This window comes from Opisthocomus hoazin, chromosome 3 (genome assembly GCF_030867145.1).
Source record: "Opisthocomus hoazin isolate bOpiHoa1 chromosome 3, bOpiHoa1.hap1, whole genome shotgun sequence".
Taxonomy (NCBI): Eukaryota; Metazoa; Chordata; class Aves; order Opisthocomiformes; family Opisthocomidae; genus Opisthocomus; species Opisthocomus hoazin.
The window spans coordinates 56010508-56025556 of record NC_134416.1 but is presented as its reverse complement, the minus strand read 5'-3'; the positions used below and the strand labels follow the sequence as shown (position 1 = coordinate 56025556).

Below are 15049 nucleotides of genomic sequence, written 5' to 3'. Positions count from 1 at the left end.
GGGAGATGCAGCAGTTGCTTGAAGAGGACAGCATGTAAAGGCTCTCTCATTTTTAGAAACTGTTTTCCTTAGAGGAGACATGATCTGATGGCCTATGTCTCTTTAACAGCATTCTGGGCTGTCCTTCTAGGGTGGTTGTTTTCTTCTGCTATGGAGTAGGGGGTGATACAGGAGCAACTCTTCATCTTGAAAGCCCTTTGTAATGATTAATTTTTCTGAGGAAGGGATCAGCATCTGGAAACAGGCAAGTATAAGATGAAACACGGCCATGCAACCAAATTGACAGTGGCCACCCAGATCTGGGTGCAAAGTGAATGGTTCCATGCGGATACTTCAGATTCATAGACTGTCAGAAAAGGTTCCTTCTCGAAGTATCAGCTGAGGAAAGGGCCTACAATCATTTTGTTACAGGCATTTGGCTGTAATAAGGCAGTAAATTCTGCTGTGCTTTACAGTCATGTGTGCTGTCAAGGCTTTCTTTATTCACGTGGTCAATAGAGACATGGGAGAAATTGTCAACAACCTTGGAGGCTTCTACAGCGAGCTCAGCACTGACAGGCAACTGTGCTGGGCACGACTCATTGGGGATGCTGTTGTGAAAAGGGTAGTAACAAACATATAAGCTGTGCATTTTCACAAAATATTTCCATTTTTATTCTTGGAAACTGGGAACATTTTTGGTGGTAAGGCAAGCCAGCGTGAAAGTGACCGCTCAAAGAGTTCCAGGTGGGTATTTGATGCAAGGCGCACATTTCAGCATCCACTTCTTTTGTAACTTTTAACCAACATATATTCATTCTTTTTTCCAGTATCAGTGACTTTTGCCCTTGGTGTGTTATTAACAGTGCTGTCTTTTAATCTCTGGCGAATCTAAATATCATTTAACAGGAATAAGATCGGTGAGTATCAAACCACTATGGATGACACTGGTGGATGAGCATTTGTTTGCTCAACAGATTGGACCAGAGAGGGGTGCTGTGCACTTGGCCATAGCTGCTGTCCTGACTGCTCTGTGGGCCAAGTGAGAGGGAAAGGTAATGCTCACGAGATCTCAGTATAAGAATGATCATTAATTCAGAGAGATTCCCCGCTCCTGGTTGCCCTCTGGTCTTGATTTTGCAGTAACTTCTACATACGTTTATCTTGTCAAATAAAGTACAGACATCACTGAGTTCTTGGAGACTCTGCACGTGCTTAATTGTTGCAGGATGGAGAATTGTCACAACTGCACAGTGCTTAGTGGTGGAAATGCTCAGAACACTTCAGAGTCGTTTTGGTGGAGCTCTGGCATTTCTCAAGGAAAATATTTTTGCCTAGCCCTGCATATCAGATGTTTCTCTCTATGCCCTTCTCTCGATTTCATCTTTCTTACTTGGAGATTTTAGTCTGAGATTTTAATCTTTTAGCCACTTCCCTACTGAATATGCTGTTGATCTGGGAGCCAAATCTTGTATACTTAACATGTTACTGGACATTTAAAATAACCTATTTAGGCAGTGATGTGAGCAGCCATAAGGGCGTCCTGGTTAGAAGGGGAAATTACTGAACAAAAGGTATTGTCTGCTCAAAAAAACTGACAGAGAAAGGGCTGCCAGCCTGGAACTGCGAGCCTGGGGACTAGCCCTGTTAACCATAAAAAGACATCCTTGAAAAGTGCAGCTGGCATATTCGAAGTGCAGCCGAGGTACCTAGAGAGCAGACATCCACAGATACCATTGATAAGTGCAAAACAAGGGACTGTAACAGCAACTTCTCACCTGAGAAGGTGCAAAACCGTCTGAAAAAAGAAAATTACTCTGAAGGAACAGAAAACAGCACTATCTATTAAAATTAACAGCATCTATTGGCTGCTCTATGTCCTACTCCCTCTTATGGCACTGTGATACAAAAAGGACTTAATGTTTGTCCAAAATAGAGCCTCTCTCTTTCTGAGAACTTCCCAGTTGAATCCCACATGAACTTTCTGTGAGGTCCTGGGCTTTCCCCAGAGAGCAGAGTCTGTGATGTGGATCATTTTGGAAGTGGGACTCTGCCTGCTGTCTTACTGGCTCGGTCTGTCCTCCTCTCTTTTGCAGATGGTTGGTCCCCCTTTGGGATCTGTTTGTTCCCCCCTTCCGGGATGGTTTGGCTCCTTCTGAAATCTTTTTAATTCACTTCATATCGATATTATATATATTCACATGAGTAATCTATCCTAGATGTATCTGCTCTTATATTGTTCGTAAGTTTTCTTCATTCATGGTAAAATACAGTAATCTGTAGTGGTATATAGTTACTTGGTTGCTGCTGTTATTGTTTGTACTGATTGATGCCATTATTGATTGATACCATACTATTCATTAATACTATATTATTGATTGCTGATAGTAATTTGTGATAGATTGATATATATTCATTCATACTCATTTTATGAATCATAGGTATGCTTGCTAGTGGCGATTTTTGCGGTAGTACACTTGTTTGTGGTGATTTTTGTGGTATTTGTTGTAAACTGTAATAAAGCAGAGAAATTCAGAGGATAAAATTTCCATATCCTTGCATATTACAGAATCCTACAAACCCATGGTCATCATCTCTCCACACCTGTAGACCGGGTAATCTTTTAGGTTGTGACAGTCGGAAATTGGGCTGTTGCTCTGTGAGCTTAAAAACCTTGGTATGGTGGAGTCCTAGTGCAGAACCAGCACTTCAGGCCCTGCAGGAGGACAAACAATTCCTGGTACAGGCACGGTTGGATGTGCTTGCTGTTTGCAGACCCTCTGATTTAAGAGGACAGAAATAGCAAAAAGTTGCAGCTAGCACTGCCTGGAGTTACCGCTGTGCACACCCATGTGCCGTGTGGCCTGGGACATGCCACCGCATTACCTCAACTGTAGAGCTTGCAGTGGAGAGCGGGTTTGAGCCCCACCAGCTTGGGTCTGCCAGCATCCACTCTCTCCTACACTTCTGCTCTGTTGGATTGAGACTTCACGTGTCATTGCTTGTGAAAGCAACCAGCAGCCTTCAGCTTGCTGAAGTCCGAGAGCACGATACAGCTCAAAAAAAGGGGCTTTTTAACTGTATTAGAAGAGCACGTGCTTTAGTCGGTGTTCAAACTAAAATGGTCTTACAGCTCATTTCAGACAGAAGCTGTTGCCCTGGCGGTGGCTGTTACTCTCTGCTCAGACTGTCCTTCCCTCCCAGCGTGCCCTCTTTGTGTGTCTCCGCCATGCAGAGACACAAACCATCCTCTCTTCTGGGGAAGCTGCACAGCTTCTTCTGGCCAGCTCCAGTGTCATAGCTGTCAGCGGGAGCTGATGTCTCCTGCTAATAGGAAGCTGTGTCCTTGAAGATTGTGCTTTAATCTGTAGGTCTCTGTTTACGATCTGGCCAAGGAGCTGCTTTTCTTTAAGTCTGGATAACTGGGGGGTTGTTTTATTTTTTTTTTTAATTGCTGGGGGCTTTGTCCCCAAGATAACTCCTTACTGAAAACTTAAAACTCTGTAATTGAACTGTAATGTTACCATTGTCTACTAGAAAAATACTTGGGCCTCATGTGTTGATCTGTTTGCTGAAGTGAGCAGTCATTTTGCGGGATTTCTGTTCAGTATTAAGATTTAAAAGAACCTGCTCTAAAATAACCTGTTTTTTCCTTTCCTGAGAGCAGGAGGTGTGACAGCAGGGGTGCTTCTCTGTCTTAATTTGGCAGCTGAAAAGCGTGACTTGGCTTCCCTGTTTCATGTTTTACTCCTGCTTGGACAGAGTTTAAAAGGAAGCTGAAAAGGGCTTATTATCAACTACTCACAGCCATGAAATTAGGCACACACACGTTTGGCAATGCCACACAGACTGATGGGGGGGGGGGGGAGTTTTAGAATATCTGCTGTCTTAACTCCCTGCTTGCTTCAGAGAAATAGGGAAAAGACTCAAATGGGAAAACTAAAACAGGGAAAATTCCTCAAGTGACTAGCATTACTTTATCTTTTTTCATCATACTGTTTTATTATGTTTTGCTTTTTAATTTTATACGTCATCCATGAATCAGGATGCAAAACAATTGCTATTCAACATGGATTTCAGATATACTACTGATGTGCTAAGAGATGAAGCAGCTCATGGTAACTTCTCTTTCCTTCAAAACTGGACTTTGGAATCCACCATCTTCCTAATCCTTGAATTGTCTCATCAGTTTTGGTGTCTTAAAGGCACAGGAGCAGGCTGTCCCCACATGCCACAAGACGAACCAGCAGGGAAGACGACCGGCCTGGCTGAACAGGGAGCTCTTGCTGGGACTCAGGAAAAAAAAAGGAGGGTCTACCACCTACGGAAGAAGGGGCAGGCATCTCGAGAGGAGTACAGGGGTCTCATTAGGTCATGCAGAGAGGAAATTAGAAAGGCAAAAGCCCAGCTAGAACTCAGGCTGGCCACTGTTGTAAGGGTCAACAAGAAATGTTTTTACAAATACGTCAACAACAAAAAGACGGCCAAGGAGAGTCTCCATCCCTCATTGGATGCGGGGGGCAATACTGCCACCAAGCATGAGGAAAAGGCTGGGGTCCTTAATGCCTTCTTTGCCTCAGTCTTCATCAGTCAGACTGGTTATTCCCAGGGTAGTCAGCCCCCAGTGCTGGAAGACGGGGAAGGAGAGTGGAACAAACCCCCCATAATCCGTGAAGAAGCAGTTAACGACCTGCTGTGCCACCTGGACACTTAGAAGTCCATGGGGCCAGATGGGATCCACCAAAGGCTACTGAGGGAACTGGTGGAGGAGCTGGCCAAGCCACTCTCCATCATCTATCAGCAGTCCTGGCTAACAGGGGAGGTCCCAGATGACTGGAGGATCGCCAGCGTGACACCCATCTACAAGAAGGGCCGGAAGGAGGATGCCAGGAACTACAGGCCTGTCAGCCTGACCTCGGTGCCTAGGAAGATTATGAAGCAGTTCATTCTGAGTGCACTCACCGGGCATGTGAAGGACAACCAGGGGATCAGGCCCAGCCAGCATGGGTTCATGAAAGGCAGGTCCTGCTTGACCAACCTGGTCTCCTTCTATGACCAGGTGACCTGCCTAGTGAATGAGGGAAAGGCCATGGATGTTGTCTACCTGGACTTTAGTCAGGCCTTTGACACTGTTCCCCACAGCATCCTCCTGGAGAAACTAGCTGCCCATGGTTTGGATGGGTGTGCTCTGGTGGAAAAGGACCTTGGGGTGTTGGTCGACAGCCGGCTGAACATGAGCCAGCAGTGTTCCCAGGTGGCCAAGAAGGCCAGCGGCATCCTGGCTTGTATCAGGAATAGTGTGGCCAGCAGGAGCAGGGAGGTGCCCCTGTACTCGGCACTGGTGAGGCTGCACCTTGAGTACTGTGTCCAGTTTTGGGCCCCTCACTACAAGAAGGACATTGAGGTGCTGGAGTGTGTCCAGAGAAGAGCAACGAGGCTGGTGAGGGGTCTAGAGTACAAGTCTTATGAGGACCGGCTGAAGGAACTGGGGCTGTTTGGAGAAGAGGAGGCTGAGGGAGAACCTTATTGCTATTTAGAACTGTCTGAAAGGAGGTTGTAGTGAGATGGATGTTGGTCTCTTCTCCCAAGTAACTAGCGACAGGACGAGAGGCAATGGCCTCAAGTTGCGTCAGGGGAGGTTTAGATTGGACATTAGGAAAAATATCTTTACTGAAAGAGTGGCCAGACATTGGAGTAGGCTGCCCAGGGGGGTGGTTGAGTCCCCATCCCTGGAGGTGTTTAAAAAACATGTAGATATGGCACTTTAGGATATGGTTTAGTAGGCATGGTGGTGTTGGGCGGATGTTTGGACTCGATGGTCTTAGAGGTCTTTTCCAACCTGTGATTCTAAGATTCTATGGTGGGAGTAGCTCACTCAGGAATATGCCACTATCCCATGAGACTAAGACAGGTTCGAGGGACAACCATAATGATGAAATCTGGAGCTTGAGGAGAGGTTGTTGTTTAGTGTAATTTGATATTTATGCTTATCCCCCTCTAGAAACACTCCAAAATGGCCTGCTTGGGAAAAAGGAAAGGGGTGAGCTTAAACAGATCTGTACCTGATGAAAACCGTTACTCTGCATCTCTTAGAGAATGGGAAAGGAACTGTGTCAGATGAAGCCTGTTGTTTGCTGACATCTTCTCACATGTTCCAGGAGTGCGAGGTCAGCCATTCGGTTTGTGACTTTTTGCTATATAACTCTCTGTGTTGGGTTAGCAAGGAGATTGTGCTGCTCTCTGCTTTGTCCAAGGATTTACCTGGCTTGAAGTTCTCTTGCAATGAAATAGCTAGGGAGAAGAGAGAAGGGCTTATTCAGCAAAATTGATCTAATTGATTAAAATTGTGGCTTTCAAGGGAAAAAAGAAGTCAAAACACCTTCACTCCTTCAGTTTCCCTGAAGAACATTCTTTGATGCACTATTTAATGAAATAATCCTCTGTTTACTATAACACAGCTTGGCTTGAAACCATCCTCATCTGCATCAGAACAGCAAATGTTGAAGCATGGATACCTGGCTTATACAAGATCCTGTGCCTGCCTGGGCTACTCAGACCAGCAGTTAAAACAAGTTTGAATGTTCAACCTTCTAATAGTAAGATTTTAAATGGTATGTGAAGTGGGGAAATGCTAACAGATGATGATCAATTCTCACTGCTTGCTCCTAAACACTTTGAAGTTTTGCTGGACTGAGTAAATGTAACATTGCAGATCCATTTTGAGAGGTAAAAAGCAGGCTCAATGCCACTTGAATAATTTTCCCTGTAAGGCAGAGTGTTACAGTTCTGCCTGTGATCAAGGAGGGGAATATGAGCATGAAGAACGAGGTATTAAGGTAGAAATGGAAGTCTCTTTGTATTGGTACATTGTGTGTAACAGCAAGTTTACACGGGTGCATCTGTGTTGGTTTAAGCAAGGAGCTTACGCACATAGGGATACTCAGGACAGGGGTATGAATTAACCAAAGGTGTGATCATTAAGAGTGTTAATGAAAACACATAAAATCTGTGCTTGGATAGCTACATTCAGAAGCACAGTGCCCTTCACCTGCAGTAACTTCATAGATGAGAAATGGGGATGTCTTCTTCACAGACAACACAAACCTCAAAAGCTTTACAATTGCTGCTTTCTTCTAGAACTTCTGATTGCTTTGGCTTTGAGGGATACTTTGAAACTGTCAGCAGGAGAGGGCACTTCGCTTCCTTCATAAAGCAGCACCCTTTCTGCCAGAGGGAGTTGCGTGAGCTTGGCTTTCTGTGAAATATTGTGAAAGCTTTGGACAGTTCATTGGTGTCAAATTTAGTTAATGCAGCTGGGATTTATCTTCTGGGATATATATGCCTTAGTATATCTAGAAATAGTGTTGCCAAGTCATGGGATGTTTGGTTCAGCTGGATGTTATTCATATAACTGATCTCATTTTCTGATGGTTTTCTGCTACTCCTGGAAAGAAATAAAAAGCTTATTCTCACTCTGAAAATGTTTAAGTTAATATTATTCTAGATGCAGTGTGGTAGGGTTATTTGGAGATGTATAACTGATGTAACTTTGCTTGCAGTTACATGCACGTAGGCCTTGAGAGAACGCTGGACAACGTAAACACTTGTATTGAGTCATATTCTTCTGTGGTTTATGCTTTGAACAGACGGACTAGACCTAGTCTAACTCTTCCAGGTCTATGATATGGGCAGTAATGACTTTGCTTCTGTTTCTCTCTTGGATGCTTCCCCTTTCCACTACTGTATAATGCTGCATTGCAAGAAAACAGTAATGGTATGGCAAAGCTGAGGACTGATCGCAAACGAAGATAAACATATTTCCATTGATTTACGAAAAAAAACATTGCTGTTTTATTTGCAGAGTAAGGTGAAGCTTACTCACAAGGGAAGAGAAGTAATAAGAAAGTTCTTTCTGTAAGACAGTGATGCTGAAACTGTAAATTCTAGTTTATGGATTCCAGTTTACTGCTGCATTAATCATTCAGAAGTGATCTATATCTTGTTCCAAATAAGCACATAGGTTTAAAGTAAAGGGGGGTGCAGATCTGCAGGATGACATTTGCAGATGCAGATTTATACAAGAAATGATTGGCCCAGACAAAATAATGGTAATACCAGTTTTTGCTACTATACTATGTTATTTTCTATTTAAAACCATTAGATGAAATATCTCTTATGATATACATTTCTTGACAAATACTTCTTTCTTCCTTCTTCAAAACCTGAATATTGATGGCAACAAATGTTGATCTGTATCAACAAAGAGCAGTATTGGACACGACCAAAGTAGATGTATTACTAAGATTTTTTTCCTGTATTTCTGTGCCAGAACTTCCATTCTGGGGCGGAACCCCACTTCCAGGATTGTCTTCTAGAAGATTTAAAGTGCCTTTTATATCCAGGGAGGCTTCCAGAGGAAAGCCTGTTAATATTTTTTCACCGATGTTTGCCCAAAAATAAACTGGAAGAAAAGTTTTTCGAACTAAAATGTTTGAATGAAAGTGAATTAGATGGAAGTCACACATTTTGATTTGGAAATGTTACTCTGTTGACTGCTATGGGCTGGATTCTTTGCCCCATGCATTTCCTGACATGCCACAGCTGCCAGCCTACTCTGGGTGCTGCACTGCAGCACTGAGCTGCCATGGGATGCCAAATCTCATGAAATGCCAAACCAGGAACTCTGTGAATACAAGACGGCAAGGAAGAGCCTGCAGAGAAACCATGGTGTCATTTTCAGATGTTTCACTTTTTGTAGGCAGAAAAATTCTCCTTTGTGTGGGAGAGAAGTGCTGCTGGAGAAGCTCATCTTATTTAAACTACTGCACTTTTTTGTCGAGAAGCTTTTCTGCTGAAAATTTCAGGCAGCCATGTCCACGTTTTAGGGTGCTTTACTCAAATACATGCTGCCAAGTTATACTCATTCTGACAGAATACTCTGCTCTACTTCCTACAGCACCTGATCGGCTTGGTTCAACCCTAGTCTTGATATTGCTACAGTCATTGCAACTAAGAATAAATTTGGCCAAAAGTACAATACGGACAGAATGGCAATTCCAGCTTTTCATTTCCTCTCCACTTCTTGAATTTCTACCTCTTCATATCAGTTTTGCAGCTCTTTTTATGAGTGTTTGACAGAAAAAAGTCAGTAGAATCCTCTACTGTATTTAATTCTTTTTTTCCTTATCCCCACATGCTAGATGCAAACCAACAATGGGAAATAAAAGAAGCAATAGAGTAGGGCTGAGTTTAAACCCTCATGGATGAAGGAGCCAACTTTTCCAGATGAGGATATGCATGTCCAGATGGGACATGCAACTGTTTCAAAGGTTGGAGTGTTTTGTGCTTGTTTTTTTTTTTTTTTTTAATCAGTAATAATACAGTGACTCCAGTCAGTACTGTAGTGTAATGCTGATACTGTTCCTTCATATATTCGGAGTTCAGGCTGAACTAGTTATTCAGAGTACCATTAAATGTATTTGCTACAGGACCTTGACACACATTCTGCATCTGTATTCCCTTAAGTTTAAAGAAATAGTTTGTTTCTAAAAAAAACACATAAAAGGACTGTAATGTCTGCATAAGGAAGGAGGCCAATATTTAGTATGAAATATGAATGCACCTTTTTTTAAAAATGTGTGGTTTCCAGTGAAATTGGAAGTCCAGTTCAGAATTTGTGCTCCTAACATGCTATACTTCGCAGCACTGTTAAAACCCTTGATGTACAATATGTTCATTTCTTTACTGCTCTGCACACCCTCCTATCTAATTCTTTACATTGCTTGTGGAGCAGAGAAACCAGAAAAAAAAATCAATAAAAAGTTTAAAGACATGTGTTACATTTTCTATAAAATGAGTGGAAAACAGTATGCTGAATCAACTGTTATTCCATCCTTAATGCTACTAAGTCCGTTGAGAATTAGAAAACAGAAGCAAGTCTTGAATGTTTGTTATTTCCTCACAGGCCTTAGCACTGCTAGGAATTTGTGCGACAACCAGAGAACATGTGAGTATATGTGTAAATGCTTTGGGCTTTTTCCTAATTGCCACTTGTTTAATGCAACTACTGCATAATCTTTGGAGCTGGTGCCAAACCTCCTTTGCATTTCTCACTGAAGTTAAATAATACAGCTGCAAATTACTTGGTATCTGTTCCAGCTGTTCCATAACAGGGTTGCTTGCCTCCTGTCTCCTTATCTCCCTGGTTCCTTCTTCCCACACACGATTTCTGTGAAGAACCTGGAAATATCTGATTATTTTATTATTATTATTATTACGAGTAACTACTAAAATTTCATATTCTCACATCACTGAGAAATATGAAGGAATGCATCCATGATTGTGATTGCCCATATGAAAGGTAGAGAAGCAAGGTACAAAGAGTAAATCCATGCTGCTCTGTGGAGCGCACTGCAGCTCTGTGAGACAACTCGGGTAACATCTGCACGGAGCAACATAGGCTAGACATGTGGTCTGCAGGCAGCTGCAGGGCTGCTGAAGCTGATATCCACTGTAGCCCAAGGATAATTACCACTGCTCCTGTTTTGCTCTTTGGGTTTGGGTACTTAAGCAAGTGTTTCACTCAGCACAGCAGCGCATGTGTAGACATGACCTTGAAGTGACTACACATGAAAGTGTGGTTTTTAGAGCGGAGAGGTTCCTGGCTCCTCTTCTTGTATCAGCTTTATTTGTGCTGCACTAATCCAACCGTAAAGATGAAAATCGCAGAAAATCATGCTGTTAGCAAGCTGCAGTTCATCCTCAGGTGGCACCAGGGGCACCGTGGGGGGTTGCAGGCAGGGCTGGGGAGCCAGGAGCCGACAGCACGGCTGGCAGGGCAAGCCTGGGCAATGACAGCCAGGTTCAACTGAGAAGGCTGCCAGACGAGGTCATGATGAGGAGACAGCTCTGAGGGCAGGGTCTGGTCAGTGAGAGGGACTAGGGTCAGACACAGCCCCGGGACTGCCAGCCTGTCTGTGGTGATGAAGTCAGACCCAGACTGAGCTGAGTCATCAGCCTGCATTTCAGGGTCCAGATCAGGGAGGTGCATGGCTTGGCACAGATGCAATGTGATGGGAGATGGTCGCACCTGGGGGTAGCTCAGGCAGGGACTGGGGGCCACAGCCCGAGCTGAGCTGGGTCGGAGAAATGGCAAAGGGACGTGGCGGGGGGGATTGGAGCCAGGTGGGGTCTCAGGCGGACCCTGAGTACACCCAGAGGCTCGGCAGGGTTACGAAGTGGCAAAGGGGGATTCTCAGATGGCACCTGAAGAGCCTCAAAGCCCCCCTGTGAGGGGTTCCCTCAGGAGCTTGAGTTTAGGCAGGGGCCGGTGCTGCAGGCGGGTCAGAGCCCAGTGCCAGGCCAGGTCTGTAGGACAAGGCCTTGCGCAGCCACGGGCCTGGCTCTGCGGTGCTGGCTTAGGGCTTGAGGCAGCCCGCAATAACTGGCAGCGTGCCCCGGGGGTTGGCTGCTCCCCAGGAATGGGCGCCCTGGGGGTCCCTGTGGGGCAGCAGGGCAGAGGCCTCCCAGCCAGGCCTGTCCCACCACCCCAGCCAGGAGCAGGCCAGCTGGGGGGCACCGGGGCAGCCCCAGCCCCGGGCATTGGGCCCCTCCCTGAGGACGAGGACAGGGATGGGCTGAGGCCAGGCCAGGGCAGCAGTGTGTGAGTGGGGTTCAGGACCAGGCCTGGTATGGGGAACCAAGGCCAGGCACAGCCCAGCATGCATCCAGGCAGGGCCATGGCAGGGCAGCACCATGGTCACAAGGCCAGACCGGGGTGTTGGTCCATGGCCAGGCACGTCCACAGCTGTACCGCAGCTGGAAGCAGGTCCGCCTGCAACGCAGCCCAGGCAGAAACTCCGGCCCATGGGCAGAGAGTGTGGGCCCCAGGTGAGACTGGTCAGGGTGAGGCCTGTCAGTGCACTCAGTGCCCTGTCTGGCCTTAAGAGGAATTTGGCCAGTATATGTGCAGCTATTTTATAAGGTTGAAACTTTTCCTTCCCCCTAAGGAGAGTCGTTGCTAACACTAGTAGTAAGTCACTGCCATCAGCTATATTTAAATACTTGTCACACGAAGTATTTTTAATGAGTCCAAAGACCAGAACTAGTTCCTGGATGTATCATGAATAGCGAGGTGTCAGTACCTTGGCTGGTACCTTTTAGAATACCAGTCTTCAATCTAAAGTAAATTGGTTTTTATTGCAACCATCTTTTTGCCAAGTCTTGACACCAAATCTACAGAGCCAAACAATGTGAATTAACAAATTCTCGGTTCTCCACAGCAACTGGAGACAACAGTGACTGCATTAGCGTAGTTTCTCTGCTGCCAGTTTCTCATGCCAAGCCTTCCTACGAACATATTTCATTGTGCTTCTCGCTCTCAGCTGCTGTCTACCAGTAGACGGAACACTTAATTTGGGGGGGGGAGGAGGTATTTTATAATGAACATCTATTAGGATGGGTTTGAACTACCCATTATTATAGCCTTGCTTTACAAAGTAAAGGCCAGTCCTGAATATTGGCTTTATTTGATGGTTTGTATAAACTTTTTCTTCTTTTCGCCATAACATCTGAGAAACACATAAGCATTTAATGCATTTATCCGCAGAACTCCCCTATGAATAAGGCAAGTACTATTAGCCATACTACAAACACGGAAAATTAATGTGAGGCCTGAGCTGACTGAACAACTTTGCCAAGCTCCAGACAGGAAATCTGTAGCACAGCTAGAAATTGAATCCTGACTCTTATCCAAGCGTATCTTGTCTACAAGGCCATCTCTCATCTGGCTAGAAGAAGGAATGATTTCCTACAGCAGGTTTTCCTACTGCTATATTCACTTTAGCCATCTCAAAATGGGAATAGTTGCTCATTCACATAGGCAAGCACATCCTAAAGCTGTGCAGTCCTGAGCATACTGAAGTGTGGCTAAGACAGTCCAGTCCCCAGTGTACCCCAGGTCCTTGCCTGGGGGCACGCTTGGGTGACCGCAGGAGGTGAGTTGGCTTCTAAAGGAGCCTAAATCCAAAAAAGACTTTGGGACAGTTTGTGAGGCAATTATCTGGCAGAGCTGCCCAATCAGTTCGTGTGAGCAACACGTAACGGTTTCACTACAAACTCAGCCGCCTTTGTGTAAATTAAGCCCCTGTCTTTGCCCTCTTATGGAACAGCCATTGTCACTCAGCATTTTCACTTCACTTTCACTTATGAAGTTCAAAATCCAGTTCAGGGGCAGCATTTCCCAAACTCATTCCAGTACGACTATGCCCATTGGCACACAGTGATTTTTTTTTCAGTGTACTTCAGTTTATGGTGTCAGGTGCAGTGCTTTTAACATTACAAGTATAAGCTGTTTATTTTTAATATTGGCAACATCCTTGAACTTCGGTTCAATCCAAATTCTCACTGATCTCTCATTTAAGTAGAGTAATTAAAATAATTTGGATTTATTGATATACACAGGAGGGACACTGCACAAATGTTTCTATATGAGTTGCCAGCAGCTCCTGTAATATATTAATTTGGGCGACTTCAGGTCTTTTTATTTTTTTCCCTTATACTGCCACAACAGAGCGATATTTAAACAGCTTCTACAAGCTAAGGCCTTGAGTCACCTCCAAATTGACAGCTGCAGGCTGGGAAGTGTGAATGAAAACCCGTCTGCACTGCTCATGGCCAAAAAAGTTCCAGAGTAAGGCTCTGCAAAATGCAGCAGTAATGAGAAAATCTTTCTTTCCACACCCTCCAAGCTAGTCTGATTAGTTTCTTCAGCTGTCACGACTGTGATTTCTGAGCGTGAGCTTACATGCACTGCTGTAATTTTCTTTGTTTCACCTCATGCCGTAGGGCTGCACCAAAGGGCTTTCGATGTGTTGGTATTGGGCACTGTCTTTAGTATTGACTTGGGGGCTCTCTGCGAATCAGTCCAGCGCTTGATAATATTTTATTATATCCCAGTATGTGAAAGGGTACCTATACAAAATACTCCAGTAGCAATTGGCTGGTGATTGTTCTTTTTTTTCTTAAAAAAGATGTTGCTACATGGTGGTCACAGCATGCATTTGTCTTGTTACCCTACAAGCCCACCTAACTGTAGGCTACAAAGGGAAATTAAACTTGGGCTGCACTCCATATTCCGACACTTGCACAGATGCCAGTTACTATGGCGGCAAACTCATAAAGTCAGACTAATTCACGGACTATTGATTGTGATGGCTGATCAGGTAGATTTTTGTCCCAAAATTCAGAAATAGTTCCTTCTTTTCTGACCCCTCATCTGTCATGACCAGATAACTCCTATTTTTTCTGGTATTGTAGTAAGGCCAAATTTGCAACGTATCGTAACACATCAGAAATACTGTGGGTTATGAAAGCTTGTCTAAGAAGCTAGAACATAGAGGGAGTTGGTATTTAAGTAAAGTGGTAAGAACATTCTTTGCAATCTCCAAGTTGCTTGAATTGCCCTTGGAAAGCAGGGAAACAATAAAAGGATGCAGTCAGAGGAGGAACGACAGAAGAGAGTAAACCCTTCAAGGCCACGTAGTGAGGCAGAATGAGTGTAGCAGTCAGCGCGGCAAATGGCAAGGACTCAGAAATGCTGTAGATATGCAGAGCTGGTAGGGAACTGACTTCTGATGCCACCTGTACACCTCCTCAAGCCACCAGCTGGGGAGTGCGAGGGACAGGGAACTGCTGGGACAGCTTGTTCGTCGGGAAGTAAGTCCAGGAAGGTCGCCTCCTCTCAGGAGGCCTATGGGCTCCTTTCATAGCGTGCCAAAAGGATCTAACGATGTCCCGTGTTTTGTCTAAAATGCTGCTGAGTAGAGCCTGCAGGCATACTAGTCATCTTTGCAGCAGTGCACCGTCTTCATATTCTGCAAATGAAAATTCCTTGAGTAAGGAATGTTTTCTTGTTTAAGTCTATATATTTGAATTCTTTGAATATTCATATTTTTGCTTGAAATCATACATCTCATACTTACTAATTTTAAAACCATGTATTTTCATTTTTATTCACATTAAGGTCTGCTGTGTAAAGTCTGCTTTCTACATCTTTCTGATCTTTTGAGCA

The 15049-nt window shown here is 44.5% G+C and overlaps 1 protein-coding gene across 1 annotated transcript; it reads left to right on the top strand.

The window, feature by feature from the left end:
* Positions 1–457: 457 nt before the first annotated feature.
* On the top strand, positions 458–13673 carry ENOSF1 (enolase superfamily member 1). Its single transcript, XM_075417257.1, is given in 10 exon segments — positions 458–571; positions 957–1034; positions 4025–4097; positions 5981–6019; positions 6469–6551; positions 7484–7493; positions 7993–8082; positions 9168–9216; positions 9218–9308; positions 13539–13673. Coding segments are annotated over 10 exon segments (762 nt in total).
* The last annotated feature ends 1376 nt before the right edge of the window (positions 13674–15049 follow it).